General features: G+C 33.5%; 1 protein-coding gene across 4 annotated transcripts in view; it reads right to left on the bottom strand.

Moving 5' to 3' along the window:
* The window catches only part of LOC110028028, a 76,508-nt gene that overhangs the window by 13,597 nt on the left and 36,487 nt on the right, over positions 1–26,424 (bottom strand). For all 4 annotated transcript variants that reach the window (XR_002294401.1, XR_002294403.1, XR_002294402.1 and 1 more), the window contains exons 7-10: positions 14,313–14,393; positions 14,116–14,217; positions 13,930–14,025; positions 9,321–9,400 (exon numbers count right to left, since the gene is read on the bottom strand). Coding sequence is in view for 1 of the 4 variants with exons in the window: in XM_020729728.1 (XP_020585387.1) it covers positions 9,321–9,400; positions 13,930–14,025; positions 14,116–14,217; positions 14,313–14,393 (359 nt within the window). In the remaining 3 variants the exon portion in view is untranslated. The remainder of the gene's footprint in view (positions 1–9,320; positions 9,401–13,929; positions 14,026–14,115; positions 14,218–14,312; positions 14,394–26,424) is intronic.

A 26,424-nucleotide genomic window follows, 5' to 3' on the forward strand; every position in this document is an offset into this window, starting at 1 on the left:
CAAAACACAACAGACTCAGAAACATGAGAAGAGAATGGTGGAGAAGACGCTTGTAAGTTAAGAGAATAGCTTTCCTTGAGCACTTTGATATGCATCAAATATGTATGATATTTCCATATTATTTTTATATTATTTATGCTATCTTTTCTTGTTTTTCCACGATATTTGTGATTGTATATGCATTGTATAGATGATTAGGCAACTTGACGAGCAAAAAAGACGAAATAGACTTAAAACAGAATGAATAAGCGCACAGACACCCAGAACTAGAGGACCAGACACCTTGAAACTGGTTTTGGGTGCCCAGGCACTGAGAATCAGAGCAGCAGGTGCCCAAGCGTCAATTTTGAGCCCCAGACAACCGAGTTTGTAGGATTACGGTTCAAGCGTCTCAATTTGCGTTGTTTCTCCTTCGATGAGTTAAATTGGTCTAATATGAAGCAGCAATGGGAGCTTTTGGAGGAGAAGAGACGAAAAATGAGGAGAAAGCAAGCCACAGCAAAGGGTGTCACTGGAGGATACTCGGGTGCAATCCGAGCACTTGAAAGGAGGGATTTGTAGGAGTGTTGTGAGTGTGAGAAAGTATTCTCCTGAATGGGATTGAGTGTTGGTGAGTGAGATTAAAAGTAATATGTCCTAAGAGAGAAATCACAATGGATTCATTGAAAATTTTTGTAATCCAGTGGAGTATCTTGGCGAGATTGCTCTAATTTGTATTTTCTTTAGTTTTGAAATGAATTCCTCATTGTATTTTATTTTTTAAATGCATAGTAGCTAAATTTCTCCCTCAGTTGATACTTGATGCATGTCAGAATTATCCATTTAGTGTGATTGATTTATTGATTATAGAAGGTTGATATGCTAATAATTTGTTTGTGATTTACTCATAGACTGGTCAATTATAATGTTAAAATTGGTTGTCATTTAGTATTATAAAATAGGCTAGTTGAATAATTATGTTAATATACACTTCTTTAAGAGAATAAAAATATTGCTAGTGCAATCATATAGTGAAACACAGAAGTACATGAGTTTTTGCATGATTAGGGAACAAACTGTAATACAAAACTAAATATTTCTTAAGGCCACTAAAAGGGGCTAAAGAATATCGTTGTTTTTGTTTGTCAACAGTGGATTCACATGGATATGGTTAAATTGCTATGTAAAATTCAAGGGAGGTTATCACACTTGATTATGACCCTAAAACTTAGTAGGTTTTGACTCTTTGCAAAAATTATGTTAGTCAATTTCAAAGCTTCGCTCAATTTTAATTCTTCAAGCTAGACTTAAGACCTGTAGACTAAAATTTTTCTTAATTATGAAATTAAACAAGTTTATCGTGGAAACGATATACAGACTCAAATTTGTATACTACTTATCGACACTTATACTTATGTGATTTTTGATGCATCACAGTACTTCGGGTATTAAATTTTTAGTGCCCTCTAGGAGAACAACATTAAATTTCCATTTCTAGGAGAATTTTAGTTGAATAATTAGGGTTTGATATGAAACTTGTTGAGACGTATTTTTATTGTATTTATTTGTTATTTTGTGCTAGAAAATCCCCAAAAAAAAATTTGTGTTTCGTGCTTTCTATTTCTATTATTTTACATATATTTTTATTCATCTTATTTCTGCATATTTGAGTGTATTAGTGTTCTCTTAAATTTAGGATCACTTACTTGACAATATTCTTTGTGTATGCATTAGATTGAAACTTCGAAAATTGTTTCATACGATCCTAAACTTGAATAAATAACAAAAAAATCAGAAAACATAAAAAAACTAAAAGATTCTAAAAGCAATGACAAACTTACCATCAAAAAGAGAATAACATACCAAAACCCAATTTCATGCCAAGACCACTTAGGTAGTATGACAATCTAACGGAAAAGGACATTCATTTGAGTATCAATGACAATGTCATAAAAGTCATTTCTTATGAACTCAAACATGCTATCTTACAAATGAATTGGAACAACCAATATGAGGGATCAATTGCAAAATAACCTAATCTTCACTTGATAAGTTTCTTAGAATTGTGCGTCACTTTCAATTATAACGATATTTCTAACGATGTCTTTAGACAAAGTTTTTTCCTTTTTCACAAAGAGATAAATAAAGCCAAGATGTGACTAAATTTTTTAGCACCAGGATCGATTACCACTTAGAACTACCTAGCTCAAAAATTTCTGACCAAATATTTACCTTCATCCAAAACTACAAAATTTAACAATATTACAACATTTACCTAATAAAATGAACAGTGAATTTATAAAGCTTGAGAGAAATTCAAATAACCGCAACTTATCATCCAAATCTTTTACAATGTACTGGTGGGATCGTTAAAGTCAATTGGAGGATTCTTTATGTCCAAACTATTTGGGGAGGTCTATTCATTAATTAAGGGGGTGACTACAAACAATTTTCTTCATGACCTGATAAGAGAATGGACCTTAAAAAGAGTAGTCAATGTGCATGACACATCTTTTAGCTATCTTGACTTCACAAGTTGATGTCACATCTAAGAAGTTAGATAACTTAAATAAGAATTCAGTGCAAGGATCTCTACCCAGTTATAGGATAACTTATTAACTAGTATGAGATTCTAGCACTACTTCTCAGGAGATCCTAAATTTCATAGGATATAGGTTCAACAACCCATACTTCAATACATATAACCCGGGCTAGAAGAACGACCCCAATTTCAACTGGAACAATAACAACCAAGGTGCAAAAAATTAACAACGAGGTAATAATTAACCCAATTATTTAAGAAGTTGGAATAACCAGGGCAATAACAACCCGAGACTAACTTGCCCTTCAGGATTCTCTTCCAATTATCAATTCAAAGAAAGAAATTATTCTTGGTAGAAGTTGTGTTACAAATGGTGAATCAATTACAACTTAAGATATCGTTATAAAAAATATCGAGAATCAATTAGAAAAAATAGTAAATTCTTCGAGTAACGGACCCTAATGCATGCTACCTAGTAACACAAAAGTGAATACTAAAGAGAACATAACGGAGCAAGTGAAAGCAATTAAATTAAGTGAGAAGGAGTTGAAGAAAATTCTAAGAAGAGTAGTTCTGAAGAGAAAGATCCTAAGCTTGAAAGACTAATTGAAAAAACTAACCCATACTTAGGAAAGAAACCCTCACCTCTTTAGAGAGCACAGGAGAAATTACAACCACCTTTTCTCCAGAGACTTCTGAAGTATATATTGGACCAGCAGGTTTTAGAATTGTTCAAGAAATTTACCATAAACATCCCATTTGTTTAAGCTCTTGAACAAATGTCTAGCTACATTAGATTCCTAAAAAATATTTTAAATAAAAAATGAAAGCTAAGAGAATTTGATAATATAGCCCTAAGTAAAGAGTGTAGTGTCACTATTAAAAAAGAGCAACAACAAAAGTTCAATGAACTTTGTAGCTTTATCATTCCTTACATAAAAAGGAATAGATTTTATGGAAAAGTTTTATGTGACTTACGAGCAAGTATTGACCTCAAACCGTTGTCAACGTATAGGAAACTAAGTTTAGGAGAGGTTCAACCTTCAATTGTAACCCTTCAATTAGTTAATTGTTCTTTGACATATCCTAAAAGGTTATAGAAAATGTACTTGTGAAGATAAATAAGTTTATCTTCACAGCTGATTTCATTGTATTGGAAATGGAGAAAGACGCAAAGATCTCAATTACTCTTAGAAGGTCATTTCTTGCAGTTAGTAAGACAAATATTGACTTGCAAAACGGGGAATTAACTATTAGAGCTTATAATCAATAATTAATTTTTCAAATTTCCTACTCCTATTTATCCCCTTGAAGAGTGATGTATATTAGAATAAGAGAAGTTGCCAAATATATTGAACAAGGAGAGTAAGAGGTAAATTCTATTTTTAAAAAAAAAAGATAATATAAGATAAAAAAATGAACGATATAAAAAATTCTTTAGAACAGAAAAAATATTCGAATTTTGATAGTGGACTATTAAAAAAGTAATTTGATCCTTGAAAAAAAAATCCTAGGAATGAATTAACTATATCAGGCTGATGACATAAAATCAAACACTTTTTGAGAGGCAACCTAAACAAAACCTTATTACATGATTTCATATTTGCATAATTATGTATATGTGCTTTGGTCAAGCCAGAGACATAAAACCAAGTGTTTATTTGGAAACAGCCCAATATATTTTCTCTTATTTTATTGTGTGCGTGTGTATATTTTTGCTAGTTTGCATCTCTAGAGCCACGTACCTCTCACTCTTGCTTAGGAGCAAAATGATTATGAGGACACAATAAGCCTGGCTTGCCTGAGATTCTGACTTTTGATCTTTTTACTGTTTAGAATATTTATGGATTATATGTGCTAATTAGTGCTAGGTTATTGTTATGTATTTTTTTATTAGTTATAATTTGTGAGCACATGTGACTGATTTTACTTATTTCTCACATATTCATGTGATATCCTACATTTTTTTTGTTATGTTATTATTTGCACGTGTAGTGCAAAATAAGTTTGGGAGGGAAAGTAATTGTTGTAGTTATTACCTTTTAAGTTAACATAAATTTCTAATTTTAGAATTTATATAAAATAAAGGGATAGAAGTAGATAAGGATAGAAATGAATTTCAATTATCAGTAAAGAATTTAAATTAAAGGGATATGGAATTTTTGAATGGTGTGAGTGACTTGTATCTCACTAATACCTGATTTATAACTTCAGTAATACCTAATCTATATAATTTTTCATAAAGTCTTATTGGAGCTATATGACTATTTATAGAATCAAAATCTCAACCCTATAAAATTTAATCCCTATTTACTTAAAGGATTAGAATTTTAGTATCTTTTGGACTACAATTTTTTTGAAAAATTAGGAAGAACATAAAAAATTGACTTAGGCTAAAATCATTTAAAAAAATAGCATAACAAGATACAATAATCCTCTATAAAAAACAAAAGAAACATAAAATCAAAAGAAAAATAAAAAAAGGTTCATGCTTACAAACAAAAATTTAAGAACCTATGAGGAGAAGCTTGATGTTAAGCTCAAATTAAAAATTGGTGTTGATAAATATTTCTAATAAGTTAGAGGATTAAAACTTTCACTAACTTCTCCTCGAAATTTTGTATTTAGAAATAGAAAAACGAAATTTATATTATTTAAGTTTGTAGCTAACAAAATTTTATGTGTGAAGTAATAATTCCATGAAATCAGGCCTCACATAAGTGAGTTAAAATGGAAAATATAGATCCAGTATTATTAATAGTAAATTGGGATATTAGGAAGTTGTTATGAAAATTCTACCAAAAGGAGAGACATGAGCATTTTGATTTATATATTTTATTGAATTGTTAGAAAACACTAAAATCCTTAATCCAAAATTTATCCTAACCTTTTTCAAACTATAATTCTAGATTTTGAAATTTCTAAATTACAAGTATATGTAAATTTGGGGTCCTTAATATGTATCAAATATGCATGATATTTCTAGTTTATTTTTATATTATTCAATTCATTCTTATACTTTTTCATGATTTTGTGATTGTATATGCAGTGTACGGGTAATTAGAAAACTTGGGGAGCAAAAGCGATGTAATAGACTCAGAAACAAGTTGAACCACCACCTATGCTCCAGTCTTGGGAGCATCTAAACCCAAAAGACAAGGGGCAAAGGTGCCAGTCCTGGGCACCCAGGAGCCCAAAACCAGAGGACTAGGTGCATAGGCTGGTGGCCAGTTCTGTGTCCCCTAAACTCGAGCAACAGGCACCCACCCAAGGGCCAATTTTGGAAGCCCATGGGCCAATATGCACGGTATTACGGTTCAGCGCGCATTGTTTCATCTGGCCAATTAAGACATTAAAATAGGTTGTCGTCTAGCACTACAGAAGTAAATTAGTTGAACGATTAAGTTAACATACACTTCTTTAAGAGAATACATATATTGTTGTTAGAGTAGTGCAACTGCATAGAGAAATATGAAAACACGAGAGCTTTTGTATGATTAGGGAACTAACAATTATATAAACACTAATATTTTTAAAAACACCATAAGGGGCTAAAGAATATTGTTGTTCATGGTTGTCAGCAACATTAAACTCACATGGATATGGCTAAATTGCTAGGTCCAACTAAAGTGAGGTTTCCTTGATTAAAATACTAAAACTTGGTAGTTTTCAATTCTTTCCAAAAATTAGATTAGTCACTTTCAAAAATTCACAAAAATTTAATTTTTCAAGCTAGATTTAAGACCAGCTAAATAAAAATTTTCCTAATTTTGAAATTTAACAAGTTCTTCGTAGGATCGATACACGGACTCAAATTTATATGCTACTTAATTGACACGTATACTTATGTGGTTGTCGTCACTTCACAGCATTTCGGGCATCACAGGTATAAACATTGATGCAATTTAGCGCTGTCAATCACCTTCCATGAATTTACCACCAAAAATTCACAAGAGTTAGAAAAGAATTTAATAACACAATTTAAGTTAAGAGTAAGCCTGCTAATTGAAAGTTACAATTTAGTTGGAGAATATATAACACGGATGAAAGCTAAATATCTTTGGAGATTATTACTTATCCTTTCCCAATAATCCTGGAGTGAGATCCATCGTCAAGCTAAATGATGATCTCTCAACAGTTGGTGAGAGCATGAATGCCTCCAGTCATGTGATCAAAAGCACCTTAATCTATTATCCAAGTTCGAAACTGCCCATTATTAGCAAGATAGAAGAAGGATGTGATAATTTAGTGTATCATCAAACTGGTAGGGTGCTTCGTCATGCTCGTAAGAAACGTCATTAATACCTCCAGTTGTTCCTTGGCGAACGGACTAGGGTCGGCTAGCCTTTCAAAAGAGGTAGCAGGATGGGCCTTGCCATCTCGGTTCTTCCTTCTTTGTCCCGATTTCTAATTTACAGGTTGTCCATGTAGTTTCAAGCACTAGCAAGGGAAGATTCCTCTTTGGCTTTGAATCATGGGAGGAGTTGAGTGTGTCCATAACAGAGCTTTTAGTGCAAGATAAACCCACACTTCCCGCCATCATGAGTTTCTCCCTGTTTTCTCTTCTATTATCCAAAGTCGAAATCATACACTGTTAGTAAGCTAAAAGGAGGATATGATACTTTGGTGTATCACCAAGCTGGTAGGCTGCTAAGTCATGCTAGTAAGAAACTTTTTTAATACCTTCAGCGGTTCCTTAGTGAAGGGACAAGGGTGGGGTCGATGAACCCTTCAGAAGAGGTAGCAACAAGGGCCTTGCTATCTTGGTCCTTCCTCCCATGCCCAGGTTTCCAATATGCAGGTGTTCCATATAGTTTCTAGCACTTGTCCTTTGTGCGACAGTTTCTTACGATGTTCACACAAGGGATGATTCTTCATAGGAGGAGTTCAGTGTGTACAAAGCTAAGCTTTCAATACAAGACGAACCCACCCTTCTTGACATCTTGAGCTTCTTCTTGTTTTCTTCTCTTCTAACTTCAACAAGGCTTCCTTAGTGGTAGAGAGAGGCTTTATCTCCATGATTTTCCCTGTAACCTCATATAGGTTCTTATTTAGGCCAAATATAAATTTGATCATCCTCTTCTTCTTTTACATATCATTGCATCTTGTGGTCACTTCCATACATAAGTATCATACATATCTAATTGTAACCATTACCTTAATAGTATGTTGAAGTATTGAATAAAACTCAACTCTTCTTGTTCGAGCTCAAGTTGTTTTGTCTCAATCTCAAATAATTCTACAGTGATTTATTCGCTATAATAAGTACACGAGTTACTTTCAAAATCTCCTATGTTGCACTTTAAAGCGAGAAATTTTTTCCAACTTTTGTAATCATATGATCTTGGATTTTGGGTTTCCAATGACCATATGATCTTGGATCTTCAATGAGCGATGTCAATGAGCTCAAGAAGTCCTTTTTCTCTTTTCCATAAATGTACATAAACACAAATTGAGACTATTGAAGAAAGTTATGGCCACTGAGTTTATGGTTTGTGATTAAAAAAGAGAGTTTAGGGGTTGTTAAGATAGAATTCCAATCTCTGATTTAGAGCTAACCTCCGAGGTAGAAGTACACGCCTTCATTCTATACTTGGCCATAAACCCTATACATGTTTAGGGATAGATAAAGAAGTTGGCTATTGTTTGCCACAGAAGTGGAGTCTAAAGACTATATAAGGAGCAGTGGAGGGCCTGCATGGAGGATTTTGACTGCTTGATAACTATTAGAGAGGCTCTCGCGGCTGTAGAAAAGAGCTAGGTTTGTTTCCTTTCTTAGTAGAACAGGAAGAAGATGAAGCTATCAAACAAGCTGACGCAAATGAAAGCCCCTAATTCCGTCGCAGATGAAGTAGGAATAAGATGTTGCAGAGGAAGACAAAACAAACTTCGTAGGAAGAAAATCTTGCAAACAATGCAGAAAGAAGACGTCACAGACGATGCAAGGTAAAGAAGATGATGCAGGATGACGTTGCAAATGACGCAGATGAAGGCAAAGCAGACTTCACTGATCACAGACTTCACATACAACAATATGCAGAGATGCATACGACACAAACGATGCAAATGAGCAAGCTATACACGGCCAGCCAAACCTACTCTGGTAACAGGAAAGTTGGAGAAACTATATTATACTATTTCTTCGTATTCAAATTACAATCTTTCCCCTTATACCACAAAAAATGAAGGAAAAACATAAAGCATAATAAAAAGGGAATAAAAAAAATGAAGTTGAAATAGGAAACAGTAGCTTCTACAAAATGAACTTGTGGGACCCATATGGTCAGCAGTCTGGGCGACCTAACGGGGACAAAATTCCTCAACAACATTAAACTTTTTTATCAATGATAACTTCACAACTAATTACTCTGGTCTATATAAGGCTAATTAGGAATAAAATCTATCCTTCAACTCTCCATAATCTTCTGCGTCCACAACACTTTATTTTAATCTCCGTCTTAACCCTACATTTTCTATACTCTTATCTTAAGTTTGATATATAATAGATTTAAGGTAATTAAAACTACTCTTATCTTAAGTTTGATATATAATAGATTTAAAATTATCACCTAAATATTAACTTTATATTCTAATTATATTGCCTCATAATTAGTATTATGAAGACGGTAAATAAATATAATAACTGAAGCTATATTTCATAAAAACAAAAGGGCGAGAAACAGTATTGACTTCGACAATGCACATAAATAAAACATTTACTAAAAGCATGGACATAAGAAAGCAAAAATTAGTCATTTAGGATAAATTATATACATCATTCATGCATTAATGAACTTACTCTGGCCTTTTTCCGCGCTTTAAAGCAACAAAACAAAACTTCTCATCCTCAAAACCACGCAATGGTTCTCCCTTAGACCGCTGCAATGATGGAAAATAGCCAATGAAATTCCAAGATGATAAATCAACACGTAACACAATTCAACAGAAATCAATGAAAAAGTAGCATAAAAAAAGTATGAACGCTTTGCAAATAAATTTCCTAAGTCGATCAGGTATTAAATAGAATAACAAGTATTATATGTGGATCTCATATTCTAATTGCATGAAAAGAAAAATTTAGAGAAAACAATGCCAAAGTTATCCCATAGGCAAATGATATATCATATACAGAAATCAAGTTTCATATATACTTGCACATAATACTATAAATGGAGATCAAGAATTATCACTTTTTCAAGGAAATGTATGAAACAATGTGCCTATCATATCTAACAAACGTTTAAAGACAATAATAGATGAAGAAATCTTAATGATTGATTAAAAGTTTACAATCAACAAAAATATTAAGCAAATCAATATTCTATGCATTTTTATTCAAGTTTTATTATTTACTATTTATTTTCATTTGTTCGTGTCTGCAATGATGAATGCATTTAAAGACAAGATTTGACCTGTCTTTTAAAATCAATTATTTGATTTGGCTAGCTTGGATCAAGTGTAGTGCACCCCGTCCTCTATAAAATATTAAAAAATATTTTTTTAATCTAATAATCGAGATAAATTTGCAATCAACTAACATCTCAAGTGCATTCCTTCTGTTAAAGTGGTGCTATAGTCATAGGTCAAACATTTTTTGGTGGTCTAAGCGAAGATGCAATTTTCTTAAGAACTTTCAACGATAAGCAATTTTATTGGCACCTATAATTTGGCCGTTTTTTATTTAGAATTTTCTACTTCCTCTATATTTTATTTGGCAATGGCATAAGTTGTACTTTATCAGAAAATTTTCAAAGCAGTTTATGAAGGCATTTTTTTAAATGTGATGGTAAAAATAGGGTTCTGATTGCATTTTTCAAGCACAGCTTGCCGATTTAACATTGCATCCAAGAAGATTCGAATCAAGAATTTGAAATCTTATGGGCATCCTTCTTAAAAGAGCAAAGCATGATTCATGAAGAGTTAACAAAAAGTTATTCTAAGCATCTAAACGAAAATTTTTATTATCTTTATAATTCTAGTTTCAATCTTGTTTGTGCATGTTGAATATATGATTCCTTTAAGAACAATAAAATGCAACTACTAAATGTGGGTGAACTCATATCCTTATATTAGAATGATGCTTGAAATTGGATTTTCTTTACTTCTGTAATTTTTAATCATCAAACATACTAACAAATCAATGAACAATTTTTTTGACATACTTAATTAATGTTTGCTATAGTTTTTAATTTTGTTCAAACTTAACACAACTGAGATAATAATTGTGGAATTAAAATTCAAGTAATAGTTATTTTTGTGTGTTTAAAATTTTCCATTGATGTCTTCTAGTTTATTCCAACGTTACACTGTCCTTTGAGAATAACTTTCATTTTCCACTAGCCTGCACCTACATTTATGGAGTCTCTAGAGTGACAGTCTTCATCTTTCTGAAGACCTAAGACATTCTTGGTGGTAGCTTAATAGCACCACAAATTTTATTCTAAGAGCATAAATTTTCCTTTGAGATAACAATTTTATACATTGGAATTTTGATAGCCGCATAATTTACCTTGGGACAATTACTTGGTTGAGATTCTTAGCAAATGCACAAAAGTTAGGTGAAAAACCTTCATACGATATTAAGTCCTAGATATGGTGTTTAGTGAGAAATTATGTCAAATATGCATCCAATCTATGGCTACAGTGTTGACCCTGCTGAAGATATTAGGTGTTCCCCTTTTTTGCTTTCCACCACCTAGAATAAATAAGCATCTAAGTGCAGTGGTGGGATTGTACACGGTCAACATGGAGGTTTCAAGCATACTGACAATTGTATAAAATATAGTTAATGTTCATATTATTGACAAATATTATCCCCTTCAATATCAACGTTCGGATATCATAAATATTGTTGATGCATAAAAATGTTGCCATATATGGAATTAAGAAACACAATCTTTTAATGGTAGAACTCTCATACCCTTCCTGATTAGAGGAAGATCATAACACCATGCATATGATGACCAGGGGATCAAGTTTACTCTTTTGAGAATGAATATGGCCATATGAAAAATAAGTACATTTTTATCAAAATATTGGAGATAATCCTACTGCTAGAGTGAAAGCTTAGGACAACCTAATAATTTGAAAGTTGGGTAAATGAGATATCTCGTTAAGAAAAATATCTACCAAAACTGTTTATGAGTTCGTAATGAGAACAAGTGACATGGCAATCTTAAGAATGTGCATATTTTTTTCTTTTTAGTTACACCATTTTATTATTGTTTGTCAACACAAAATTTGATGAATTATCCCCTAATTTCAAAGATAATCACAAAGGATTGCAGCAAAATAATCTTTCACATTGTTTCTCCAAAACTTGTATTTTAGTTTGAAATTGAGCATGAATCATACTGTTGCAAATTTTAAGGAATACAACTACCTGCGATCTATATTTAATGAAGAATATCATTGGGACTCCAATGTATTCATTCAAGGATAAAGGCCACCAATTTCGATTATATTTTAAAATTAAAATGGCCCCAAAATATAAAATAAATACAAAAAGTTATTTTTTGTGGCTGAGGCAAGGTAATTTTTTTTAACAGTTTAAAACTAATAAGGAAAAGGGAAAGATCAGCCACAAATCCCAAGTGTAATCGCAGTAGAGATCGCATTCCATCCATAAGGTAATCTAGTCATTATAATACTGAGTCACCATCCTTGATCCCTGTTTAGGCTCGTGGATCTTCTTAGAAACTTCATAGAGTTGGCCAGAATTACCTATGTCTGAGTGGGTATCGCGAACGACGGTCCATAGGACACTTGTAGAAGGAAGAACGGGTATGAATGGCCAATCAAAGTTTCTACATAATTAATCAACCATAGAATTCTCCACTTTCCACGCTGCATACGTCAGATCAGTCTTCGGAGGTTCACTAATCATACCTGTGAGATGGTCGAATTTCTCGGTCCTTTGACGAACAATGACACTACTTGAGACCATTAGAAGAAATTAGAGTTTATGGGTGGTGATCAGGAAGTTCATATGATTTTCAGGTCCTCCATTGACACTACTTGAGACCATTAGAAGAAATTAGAGTTGTTGAGTTTATGGGTGGTGATCAGGAAGTTCATGTGATTTTCAGGTCCTCCATTCTGCGAAAGGACTGAGGTCATTATTGATCCTCTTGTGGACTCAAATATACCATTGGAAGGAGGCTCGGAGGAGGAGGCCGCCATGAATCTGACTATACCAAAGGTGAGGTTTAAATTTCAAGACAAAAGGATTCCGGCTACAGAAGGAGGTCCAGTAACTAGAAAAGTTGCTGGAAGGATCAACAATTGAACCTCTAAGAAGAATGTCTGAAAAAATCGAGAGAAAGAATCGACTGATACCACTGACGGCTAGACCTTCAGGAATAACCTGCATAAAGGAACAGCTGCCGAAAAAAACCTGCAAGAGGTCCAACGACTGGAAAAATCTGCAAGGATCGGTTGATACCTCCGAGGGCTGAAAAAAAAAATATAGGAAAAAGGTTGCGGCTAGGTGGATGTCCTGTAGGAAGTGTCGGTGGCTAGGTGGATGTCCCGACAGCAGCTAGGATTACAAACTTGGCTCTGTTACCATGTTAATTTTGGGAATTGAGCAAGATGATCTTATTGATATGAAAGGCGAGGTATAAGTACATATTACATGACTCTTAACATGGGAAACATATAAAATAGAAAAGACATACAAAGAGGAAATACATAAATCTGAAAGAAAAATATAAAACAGGAAATATAGGAAAAGTAAAAAAATCAATGCTAATAAATTTTAACATGAATGCAAAATATATTTATCTTCCTATAAACCATAATATCTACTAATTCACTAATTTAATAATGAGTGTACTTATATTCCAAGATCTTATCCTAATATTAATTTCGGAGGCTAATGTTTTTGTATGCATTCGTCCATAATTCGGGAAATATTGCTTAATTAACACTATCCTCGGGCGCTCGTGCAGTGGTCTTTGCACATTTTTTTATCGTATTCAGGTTATACAGCACGTCACTTTCAAAGGATGCCCTAGTATTTACACAAAGATTTAAAGGATTCATGTTATGATTTTTCAACAAAATTGTATGCCGACTGTTGACTACATAAATTTATAGATACAAAAGCATATTAAATAAGAGCACGCATAGTAGAGACAGAATACAATGTCAAACATCAGATATATTTTGAGGTCACTGTCAATTTATTTACACTTTAGATGTAAATACGTACTGCTTGCACTTCTAAAGCTGGTCGCCTAAAAAAATAACTTTACATTATCCCTTTAGCATCATTTAGTCACCCATACTCCCCCCTCCACTAAAAAATAAATAAATAAACCTCACAGGTACCACTGTGTGCATCTGGCCACATGTAACAGAAAAACAAAATGGAATACAGGTAAAGATATCAATGATGTGTAGACCTTATATAAGCGTTGAGATGATGTCCTCTCTATTCTTTGCACGAAATGGCAATATTTACCAGAATTCTCCAAGGGGCATTGGCCATCATGGGAACACTGTAAAATTAGCATACAATATCCAATTAACAAGACATTTTTATAAAAAAATGTATAAATAATTTGGAAACAATTTTCAACATTACACACTGGAGCAACAACAAATGCATCATTTCTTGAAGATTCAATATCAACAACAATACTTTTTTCGGCACTTGGAACTTCATTTGATTCCTTACTCTTTCGGCATTTCTGAAAAAAGAAGATAAAAGATATTAAACATGATAAAACTTAACACTGGAACCAATGGTGCAAAAAAGCAAATTTGAGAGAGATGATTTGCGCACTCTTTTAGCCATCCAAAGAATATAAGATCGCATCTGCCGTATAATTTTCGAACCATGTGGAGTTCCAGGCTCCAAAAGAACCTGTTATAAAATGCTTCTTGTCATTTATAAAGCAGTATTGTTATTGATAACCAATAAAAGGAGGAAAGGAATAATAAATAAAATATAAAAATAGCTTATAATCCAACAGTTTACTGCTTTATACTACGCAAAATATGATGCATTTTAAACCATTTAGAGAACAGGATAAATCATCTAGGAATTGTTTGGTCGGCAATAGAAGAAATGCAATGCATTCCTTTTGCAAAAATTTTGAAAATCCATACATTTGACCAAAAGAAAAATAAATGAAGTGTAAAATTACAAAACATTTGGAATTCATTCTCTAGTTCAATTCCAGTGTATTTGACAGTTTCTCAATTTGGGCAAATTCCAAATGCACTGCTTTCTGTAAAATATTGCTCACTGCCGCCCACCACCAGCACCACCAGCCGCTAACGCCCGCTGACTGTCGCAGCCACAATAACTCACTTGCCACTCGCTGCCATTGCCACTGCCACCCCTGCTGGAAACCAGCCGCCACTGCCACCCCACCAACCCAGCCACAGCTGCCCCCAACCGCCAACCCTGGCCACAAGCTGCATTCCTTTTTCACCAAACCAAACAGAAAAACATAATTATTGCTTTGACATTGATTAGTGCTACAACCAATGGCTTCAGATTTAACATTTTGTTGTTCCTTAGTTTTGGTTCCATTACTTTCAGGCCTTTTCCAAACACACGATGGGGTATTGTAACAAAATTGACCAAAATTGTAAATTCCATTTGCGTTTAAAATTATACCCCATTTTTTGCACCTATCAAAGATTTTCAAAATGATAAAATTATACACTCGATTTAGACAAACTTGATAGAAAGATTAGTAGGCTATGAATCCAACTAAAGGAATTGGGTACCTAGGATAATAAGCTCATGGGCTTGGTCTTACTTCACCCTCGAGAAATGAAAGAAGACTTGATATACAAAAAAAAATTTAAATATATTTAAATTATATTGCGACACCATTATCCTTTTCTTTTCCAGGCACCATAACAGATGGCATTTTCACTTATATTTGCATGCATAAGCAGGAAAATGAATTGGCCGGATGAGATTAATTGGGTTGAACTATTATAAATTTTTATATAATCATACCTTAACCATTCCTATTTCTCTTCGTTTACACTCCTGTACCGCAACCTGGGCGTTCCCCTAAGACAATACAGAGCTGCATCGGAGATCAGAGAGTTGATCTCTCTCAATTAAGCATCTGGAAGGAAAAGCGACGCGTTTAGAGAAAAAACTGGAGGTGTTTAGATAAGGTTAATTAAGATATATGTGCATGTATAAATATATATATTTAGCTTCATTAAATCAAAGTAGCAACTCTTATTTTCTCCCATTTTACTGTGGCTGTGAGCATGGCCAAGCCTATGGCAGTGAGCAGGCTTTGGCTATAAGAAAAATGGGAGGAAAATAAAACAAGGAAAGAATGAAGATAAGCTTTAAGCAAGTTAATTAAGTATATATAAATCATTGTTTAAAAAGGTCCTCAAAGCATACACCTCTAGACGCACCTCAAACTGAGGTGCACAAAAAAACTTGAGGCTTAAGCCTCGTTGTCACCGGTGAGGCTTAGGCGTACACCTCGCACTGTTTGAGGCAATGCCTCAATCAAGTAAAAAAGGCATAGCATAATATCTTATTAAGTGTTATTAATATATATTATATTATATTATATTATATTATAGTTATATCATAATACCTCAACAATTCAGATAATTTAGATATGATTCTTTGATTAATTTATTAATTTATTCAACAACAACAACAACAAGCCTTTATCACACGAAGTGGGTTCGGCTATATGAATCTTTTTCCTCCATTGCATTCAATTGAGTGTCAAATTTTCATTTGATTCTAATAGATTAAGATTATTTTTTATACAATATGCCCATGTCTTTTTAGGTCTACTTTTGTCTTTCTTAACATAGGTCTAATCTTAAACATCTACTCTCCTAACAGAATCATCAGATGGTCGGCGTTTAACGTGACCAAACCATCTAACCAAACCATCTAAGACGAGTCTGTCTAACTTTGTCTGCCACTGGAGCTACACCAACACTATCACTAATATATTCATTTTTTTGTCTCAGAGGGTCAAGCCACTCATCCACCTAAGCATTCTCAGCTTAACAACACTTAACCTTGTTTTATGCTTCTCTTTTAAAAGCCAACATTTTGCGTCATAGAGTATTTCAGGTCTCCCCATCATCTTATTAAATTTTCCTTTCAGCCTAAGCGGTACATTTCTATCACACAATAGGCCCGATGCATTCCTTCACTTCAACAAACCAACTTGAATTCTCTAATAACATCCCTATCTATAACTCATCACATTGAAGTATAGAGCTGAGATATCCACATTTTAATGATTTGATCACTCATAGTTACAACTCTGCCACTGGAGCTGCTACTGCTAAAATCACATTCGATGTATTCAATTTTAGATCTACTCAAACCAAGGCCTTTAGACTCCAATATAGACCTCTATAATTCAAGTTTATCCTGAATTCTTTCTTTAGTATTATCCACCTAAAGGATTTCATAAGCGAAAAGCATACACCAATGTACATCCTCTTGTAAATATCCAATAAGAGCATCCAAACCTAAGGCAAAAAGATATGGGCTTAAAGCCCATCCCTGATGTAATGTCACTGAAATAGATACTTGATTGATCCTCCTTCTGTTCGAACACAAGTAAGAATTCTAGTATACACATCTTGAACGACTTGAATATAAATCATATCAACAGCTTTCTTCTCTGGAACTCTTTATTCTTCGGAACTCCAAAGAACATCTCTTCGAACCTTTCGTAAGATTTTTCTAAATCTATAAAATCATATGTAGATCCTCCTTATTCTCTCTGTGCTTCTCCAGCAAACCTCGCAATAAATGTATGGCTTCCATTGTAAAACTACTTGGCATAAATCTAAACTGATTATAAGAAATTTTTGTATCACGTCTTAATTTATGTTCAATTAACCTTTCCAAAATTTTAAAGTATGATACATAAACTAAGTTTCTCTACAATTTGCACACTCTTATACATCCCTTTTATTTTCAAAATGGGAACTAAGATACTCTTCCTCCACTCCTCACGCATCTTTTTAGTTTTTAAAATAATATTAAAGAGTTTAGTAAGCCAAAAACCCTCAAATCTCCGAAATATTTTCACATTTCAATTGGGATATCATCGGATCCTACTGATTTTTCACCCTTAATTTTCTTTAAAGCCCCCTCAACTTCTTTTTTCCTAATGCGATAGTAAAAATAAAATATTTTATTATTATTAAGGATATTAGGGCCACTAAGGTTAGTCATATTTTCCAAAGTTTCATTGAAAAGTCTATTAGAATAGCTCATCCACCTATTTTGAATATCTTCCTCTAAGAAAAATACTTTTTAAATTTTCATCTTTAATACACTTTACTTGAATTAAAGCTTTATTTTTCTTTTCTCTTTGTTTGGCTAATTTATACATTTATTTTTCACCCCCTGTAGCATCTAATCTATTATAAGCATAACCAAGGCCTTAGTTGAGAGGACTTCTTTTGCAAAAGTCCTTCTAAAAGCAACTTAACAAAAAATGCTGGTATTAAGTTTGGTCTTTAAAATGATGCTAGCATTAGGATAAAAACTTTTGTGAGCTTTTAAACAGAAGTATTAATAATTTTTAATATAAAAGACGATAATAATGCTATTATTTCTAAATTATAACAATCATATCTAAATTATTAAATTGTTTATAGAAAAAAATTTAAATAACAATAAATTTAAATTATGGAATCAACGTACTGCTAAATTCAGATAGTATTTGGTTAAGTTAAAATTAAACGCATTAAATTTTTTGAGTTGTTTATTCAAGATTAAAGAGAAATTCATTTTTAAAAATTTATTTAGAAATAATAAACATATCATATTACATTTCCAAATAATAAACATAATCATGATGTGATGTAGAAAACAAAAAAATATTTTTTTTAATTTCAAATCAAGGGTACCAGGGAGCTCTTTGCCCACTGTTAATCATCTTCTTCCCCAAAACCACTTTATTTTTTACACTCCTCTTACTCCATATCCATTTCCATTCTTCTTCGTGGGAAACTCCCAATGCAGACCCTCGTACGGATTGCTTTCATCCCATTTGTTTGATCTGCTCTTTCCTCACCAGTGGAGAGTGCTATCATAAATGCCCTCGTTTTTACACTCCTCTTACTCCATATCCATTTCCATTTCCATTCTTCTTCATAAATGCCCTCAAATGACTTTTTCTTCTACTCTCGTCGTCCACACCGGCTAAAGGTACTGTGCAACTGTTTTTTTTTTTTCCGAAACAACGGAATGCTCTGTAAACAGCGAAACGGAGCTATTCTATCGCATACAAAAATGGAAATAAATGACATTCGCGTGGAAGCATTTTCAGAGAAATCAAAGGGCCAAACGAACGATGATTATTCCCTGGAATGGAAGAGAAGAAGATTGCAATATCAAACGAAGCCTAAAAGCAAATTTTTTAGTGTCACAATTTGTTCTCTTAGACTTTCTACAAGCCATCTAATATTTTTCTCAATGTTTTAAGCTTGTAGATTTAAACCAATTTTTAACACTTATATTTTATCTTTTATTGCACATTATTATTCGACCACCAACTATTTTTATTTATAAAAACTTTTCCTTTTGATTCTCCACGTACCTCTTCATAAACAACCAAAATCTTGAAACCTTGAAGTTTACACATAAAAATAATTTTGCCTTTTAGTTGCATCTATCTAATTGTACGACAATGTTTTTTTTGTATTAACTATCTTACAATACCTCATCTTAGAATCCAAAACTAATAATCGAAGTTGAGCACTTGAATTTTCACTTAAAATTATCTTACAATCTTTACACTCTCAACGATATCTTTTCTCATAACATAAAAAAATAATCAATTTGTGTTTTATTAGATAGATTATTATAAGCAATAATATGTTCATTTGTTATCTTAAATAAAGTATTAACAATAATAAAATTATAAGCTAAACCAAAATCTAATATGGTCACTTTATTCTAGTGTGCTCGGCGATATCTATGTTATTCTAGTGTTCCACTTCCGTGTAACTGACCATTTCAATTCTATTTATGCACTTTATTCATAACATTATTTTTTTCTCCAAACAGACTACCACTATTTGGACTTACCCAACACTCTGGACACTTTAGACCTCTTCCTAAATGTATGGAACCTTTCCAAGCTTCAATTGTTTATACTATACTCAAACACTGAATTTTCAATTTTGATGGTTGACGCTCCCAAATATCTCTTGGCCCCGTTACATTGACATATGCATAATGATCAGCCAACTCAACTTAGTTTAAAAAATCCCTTTTCCTTTAAAACAAAGCATATTTACAAAACAATTCCAACAATTAAATGATATTATCTTCAATAATAAGAATTATCTAAGCATAATCAAACATTATATTATTGTTCAGGAATACAATCAACCTAAAGAATACCATCTTAATTAATATTCTATAAAAAATAATATAAAATAATCCAATTTAAGGTGATAACTTTATATTAATGATATTTTTAAGAAAAGATGACCTGATACTATATCATAATAATATTAGTTGGTCCTTAATATATACAGAACTTTTACACACACTGATACCGAAATTTAACAAACACACAAGAGAAACAAATACTATTATTGAATTCAAAGTCCGAAATTACAACAAACATCAAGGAAATCTAAAATTGCAACAAACAAATAAACAACAACACAATTAGGGTTGGACATAGGGTATAGGTGGTGAGGTGGTGTCAGTTAGAGATAGAACCTCCGAGGTGGTGGCAAGGAGGCGGTTAGCAAGATGGAAATAAAAAAACAATTGTTTCCAGGAGTCCGGACAGCAAGCAATCGGAACAACTGCGGGAGGGCAGTTCTGGGAGGCGGCAACAAGGAGAAAGGAAATGCAAGAGCGATGTGGGAAAGGATAAGGAAAAGGTATGGGAAGGATAAACACTACCTAAAGACCAACATACTGTCAGAGCACCACTTGGAACCCTAAGATACATCTCGCAGAGAGAAAAAGAGACACTAACAGTTTTATCAAAGAAAATCACAACAAAAACTAAACACAAAACATCAAAGGAACACTTAAATATACCTACTACTATTATGAGTGGGCCCAACTGAAATTGGGCAGCAACCCTAGACCTAGAGAGGGCTAATAAGCCCTACCACAACCTGGACGGAACCAGCCAGAGTCTCCCGAACCCCCGTGTCAGTCTACCGGGGTCGATGGAGCACTAACCTCATATGTTGAAGCTTCTTATTCCTCATGATATGGTGTCAATTAACCACAATAAATATGGCAAAGTGGTCGTGACTTCTCGAGATTAGAGGGCCTTTGACTGCGTCTCTAGAAGCACTGGATCACATTGTTGGATGCACTGTCCCACAAAACAACTGTAAAGGTTTCCAGAATTACTAGTAGCCATCTTTACCAATGCAATCATTTGTGAGTACATTGTTAAACTGAACTAGAACTACATACCAAGAGTACTTTGCAGAGTCCTCTAAAAATAGCTCAAGGTTGGATCATTCCTCTCTGAAGTGAAAAGACTGAACCTCCCTTAACAGTGGCAGACCTACAAAAAATTATCAATCAGGATATCCTGGAAATTTGTCAGTAACGGTTGTCCTGTGTGTATTATCAGCTCTTTTGTCTTACTACCCTCTAATATCACCAAAACCGATCACGCTAATGTCGCTCTCATGGTAAGAGCACCTATATCCTCAGACTTCACAAAATGTAGAACTATGCACTTTCCATCTTTGATGAATGAGTAATTGTTCTTAAATCCATCATGCTGAGTCTTATGATCAAACTGTCTTGATCTTCCTAACATAATGTGACAAACATTTATGGGTACAACATCACACCAGACTTGGTCATGCAATTGATCCCCAACAAAAATTCTAAGAGGAATCTCTTGCTAATGCTAACCCTTTTTCCCCTTCTTCAACCAAGGGAATATGGATTAGAATGTCTCTGACTAGTGAGACTCAAGTTGTCTATCATATGTGTAGACACCACATTCTCATCATTACCTCCATCGATGATAAAATTGCACACTTTTCCCTTCACAATAGAACAGTGTAAAAGATGTTGTGGCGAAGCCACTACTGATATCTCATAGCCTCGGTCTGAAGGACCCATCCAATTACAATAATCGCACCCTCATAAGCTTAGAGCAGGCACTCATATACATCCTCACTATCTTCCATGTTTCCAGTACCACTATCCACTACTTGTATCGTTTCATGCTCAGTGAAAGAGACAACTATGGTAGTAGGGCAACTTGAGGTAATGTATCCAGACCAATAATATCTGAAACACTTTTTTGTGGGCATTGTCCTGAGTGCACTGCGCGTCTCGGCTTCTTCCCACTGATTAGCTTTATCATCTTTCTGGATGGTTTTCACACCTTCCTCAGGTGTACTCCTATTGGCTCCTACAACTATGAGTGATTTTCTGAATGACGGCGGGGTACCGATCTACTTCTGATCTTTCTCCACCTTCAGGGTCAATGTCTAAACATCTAAGGACCAATAAGGCAGCAGCTGAAGAAAGGGCTGATGGCTGACTTCAGACCTCCCAAATACGTCGTTATGGTATTTTTTTTCTAGCTCCCTCGACTCACATTTCATCATGAGCCGCTCATACTCCGTAGTGAACTCCACTGACTACTCCCCTGGATGTAAGTGATCTGGCCTCTGAAACATGTAGTATAGGGGTAGCTACTTCCTCTGAATCTCCTTCTTCATCTTCTCCTAAGTAGTGATCTTATTCCTACTAACTGTCTATCTAAATATTTTCAGATTATTCCACCACAAGGAGACTCTCTTCTTCAATTTTATGGCAACAAGATTCACCCGCCAATCAATTGGAACCTCCTTATACTCAAAAATCTTCTTGACAATCAAAAACCACTCAATTAAGTCATCCGAATTCATCCTTACCTCGAAATCCAGTAAGTCTACCTTCCCCCATGCCTACATGTCCTTGAAAAGTCAGTCTATCCCTCGGCCTTCTTAGATATTGAATCCCAAAGCACCTTGACCTATCCACCTCTTCACTGGGATCATTCTTATGAAAGGGATTCAGATTTTCCTCCCTCTCCTATTCAAATCTCACTATCATGGTCGACTATGATCTCTCCATAAGTCCCTTCCTCAAATTCAACAAGTTTTTGTTGAAGTTGATGAATTTCCTGCCGAGTCTCTTCCTTGGTAATTTACCGCTTCCAACATTTGTCTCCTCGGTGGCATGGATAAGGTTTAAATTTGGGAGATGAAAGAGGATGTATGACGCTGATTTTGGATGCAGAAAAAAAATTTGGGATATGTATTAGTAGATTTTGGTAACACTAGGATGAGACATGGGTTAGACTAGCTCTAATACCAAATAATACCGATATTTAACAAACATTCAAGGGAAACAAATATTATTACTAAATTCAAAGTCTAAAATTACAAACATTAGAGAAATCTGAAATTACAACAAAATAACAACAAAACACCGGAATTAGGGTTGGGTCTAGGGTGTATGTGGTGTCGTTTAGGATTTGGACGTTCGACGTGGTGACAAGGAGGCGGTTAATTAGCTGCGAAAAACAAGACAGCAGTTTCTAGGAGTCCAAATAGCAAGCAAGCCAAAAAACAGCTATGGGAGGGTTGTTCTGGGTGGCAGCGGCAAGTAGGAAGGGAAGGGAATGTGGGAGCAATGTGAGAAATAATGGGGAGAGGTATAGGAAGGATAAACATCACCAAAAGCCCAAGATACATTCGGAGCACCACTTGAAATTCAAGGATACAGCCGTAGAGGAAAAAGAAGACAAAAACGGCTGTCCCAAAGCAAATAACAAGAAAAACTAAATACTAAACATCAGCAAAATACTTAAATAGACCTAAAATTATTAAGAGTGAGCCCCACTACAATTGGGCGGCAACCCTAAGCCTAGAGACGGCAGACTCGCCCTCCCTCAACCTAGACTAAATCAGTCCAGCGTCTGCTTAATCCCTGTGTCATACACTTAGGTGCCCTAAAAAGAAACAAACTCTTAACCATTTAGCATAGAATTATGTTGTAATTAGTTTGATGTTTCAAAAGCTTTTTGGTGCACAAATTATGACTCGCGTGTTAGTTTATGTTTGATGGTTAGTACACATTTATTGTGAATATTTTTATGCACGAAGATAAGGATTTTTTTTACAAGTGTCATGAGGTACAGCCAATGATGTATATTATATTTAAATTTTCTTAATTAGAGACCATGCGACTAATATAAAAAAATCCTCAATTAAAAGTAGTTACTAACAATCATTTCTATAATATTCTAATTGACTTTTCTCTCATTATTTTTATTGCGATGTAATGCCCATTTAGCACCATCCCATATTAATGTATTTTTCCATCTAAGAAGATTTTAAATGTATATTAAGGTATAAACAAAAGGATTCCAACAAAGTATATATCTAGAATCATCAGTATGCTGGCATCAGACAAACATAATTATTTCATATGATCCAAGTAGAGAGAACTAGAAGCATAGGAATATTGAATTTATGCCTCATTATTATTATATTTTTGTATAAATTTAAGATTGCATATGTATATAAAAAGCCCAACAATTATTGTTTTTAATTTTTAGAGTGTTTAATAGATCCAACAACACCAAAATTTATTTCAATCTTAAATGTGACATCACAGTTGTTAAGAATAAGAATTATATTTATTTACAGCTTACTTAATTAAATCTTTTCTATTAACATTAATAAATTGATAATCAACTTCAAATCATATTGGGTAAAACCTTTTCTTAGAAAAAATTTCTCAGAGCGCTTTTAAATTGAAAATGCACCTCTTTTATCTTCTAAAAGAGATACAAAGTAACCCTTACTAATGATCGAAACAAACAAGCATAGGTGAATATTCGCAACATGCTAAATTCACATGCATATATAAATTAGGTCACTTAAAAGATTGAAAGTTTACATTGTATATCAAATTCCTTGAGAGCCTTATGCAAGCACGAATCTTCAATGCATCTAACAATCTTAGAATGCTAGGTAGTCACAATCTTGGCCCAAACAAGACTGCAAGTCCAGTTGAGTACTTCTAAGTCTCGTATAATTAAGCTATTTAATAATTCTCTCCTACAAATAATTCCTTATACTGCTAAAGATTCTAAATAATAAACATTTCAATAGATAATCTATAAATCATTTGTCTAAAAACCTTAATTTTAGAACTTTATATTGAAATCATGAGACAAATTTTAAAAGATGTAATTCATGATTAGGGACAGAGCATATTTTATGTTAGGTCGATTACTTTGAAAATTGAGTGATTTCAAATTTCAAATTTGATAACGTGAAATAGACTCATAAAAGCCTTACCAAGTTTATTTATAAATCCTTTTCTAGACTTATTTACCTTTACACGACACCTGTTTTTGCCCATTATACGCATTTTTGAGCCTTCTGTGATTTAATGATCATAATCAAATATAATGTTACATGGAGAGAAAGTCAACTCACATGCTTATTACGATTTATCCTCTGGCTTATGGACCAACTACTTTTAGAACATAAACTATCCTCTTAAAATAATAATTGTAGAATCAATCTTTTCTTATATTAAACTATTTAAATTAAAATAAAATAATTTAATCAATAATCGAGAACAAATAGGAGGCATCCTCAAGTCTAATTAACCTTAGGGAGCCACATAGATTTAATACTTGATTTGATTTGACTTTGATGATATAATCTCTCATTAGTATTTTATATAAATTCAGATGAAATTTTTTGGTTCAATCACAATGGACCTTTTTGTATCATTTTTTATGAAACCTAATGAGACGGACAACTTCATATCACAATCTCTTTCCCATTCAAACACCTACATCGCAATCTCTCTTATGACAAAATCATTTTCTTCAAGACTTCCGACACAATCTCGATAGAGCGTTGTCGACTTCAAATTTGCACCGTGACTTTGCTTCTAACATTGTTGTGCCTTTCAAGGCATTTATCATAGTGGTCAGGCTATAAGGATTATAATGCAACATTCTATGACGAGACCTATGCCATATCCATCATTAACAAAATTAATTAACATCTCCAGCCAGTATTATATAAGTAATGTTTTTAAAAGCGTGCTTCACATGTAAAGCGAAGTGAAGAGCGTGACGCCTGCTTCGCTTTGTTGAAGTGTGTTTTAAAAAGTTAAAATAAAGTAGTTGGTCTGGTTCACAGTTTAGCGAGAGAGAATAAATGACAATTGAATTAACTCAGCTTATTTTATGAAATTTGAGACTTTTTTAGTTTATTTATGCTTTAAAATTTAAACTTTGCTTTGGGTAATAAGGTTTTTTATGAATTTTAAAAATTTTAATTATTGCAACAAACTATCAGAAATTGCTACAAATTTTATTTTGTGGGCTCATTTGTCTTCAAGTAAGGCCTTACTACACATTCTTTTCAATTTTATATCAACTTTTAAATAATATTTTATAATTTAGAACTATTTCTGAATGTATTTATACATTAATGGTTTTGTATAACTTATTAGCCATTTGGTCGATAAAAGTTTCGCTTCGCCTGCATTTTGTGCTTCGAAGCAAGAAAAAAGTCTTGTGCATTGCATTTTGCAGTTTGAAAACACTGTGTATAAGGACCAGCTACAAAGACGCCATGGCCCCAATTGTCACAATTTTACATGTTCAAAGCCAATTCTCATGGGGCCTACTATGGTGCACTAGGCTTTACACTCCCAAATTATCCAAGTGGCGTATTGTACTAAAATAACTCTTAAGAACTTCAATGGAAACAATTAATGTGGAATTCTAAGTTTCTTATTTTAGTTTTATTCCCGCATTATCGCATATTTCTTTCCTTCTTGATATATGTTTTTTTTATTAGGTGATATATGTTATAATTAATCTTTC

This window comes from Phalaenopsis equestris, unplaced genomic scaffold (genome assembly GCF_001263595.1).
Source record: "Phalaenopsis equestris unplaced genomic scaffold, ASM126359v1 Scaffold000483, whole genome shotgun sequence".
In the NCBI taxonomy this organism is placed as follows: Eukaryota; Viridiplantae; Streptophyta; class Magnoliopsida; order Asparagales; family Orchidaceae; genus Phalaenopsis; species Phalaenopsis equestris.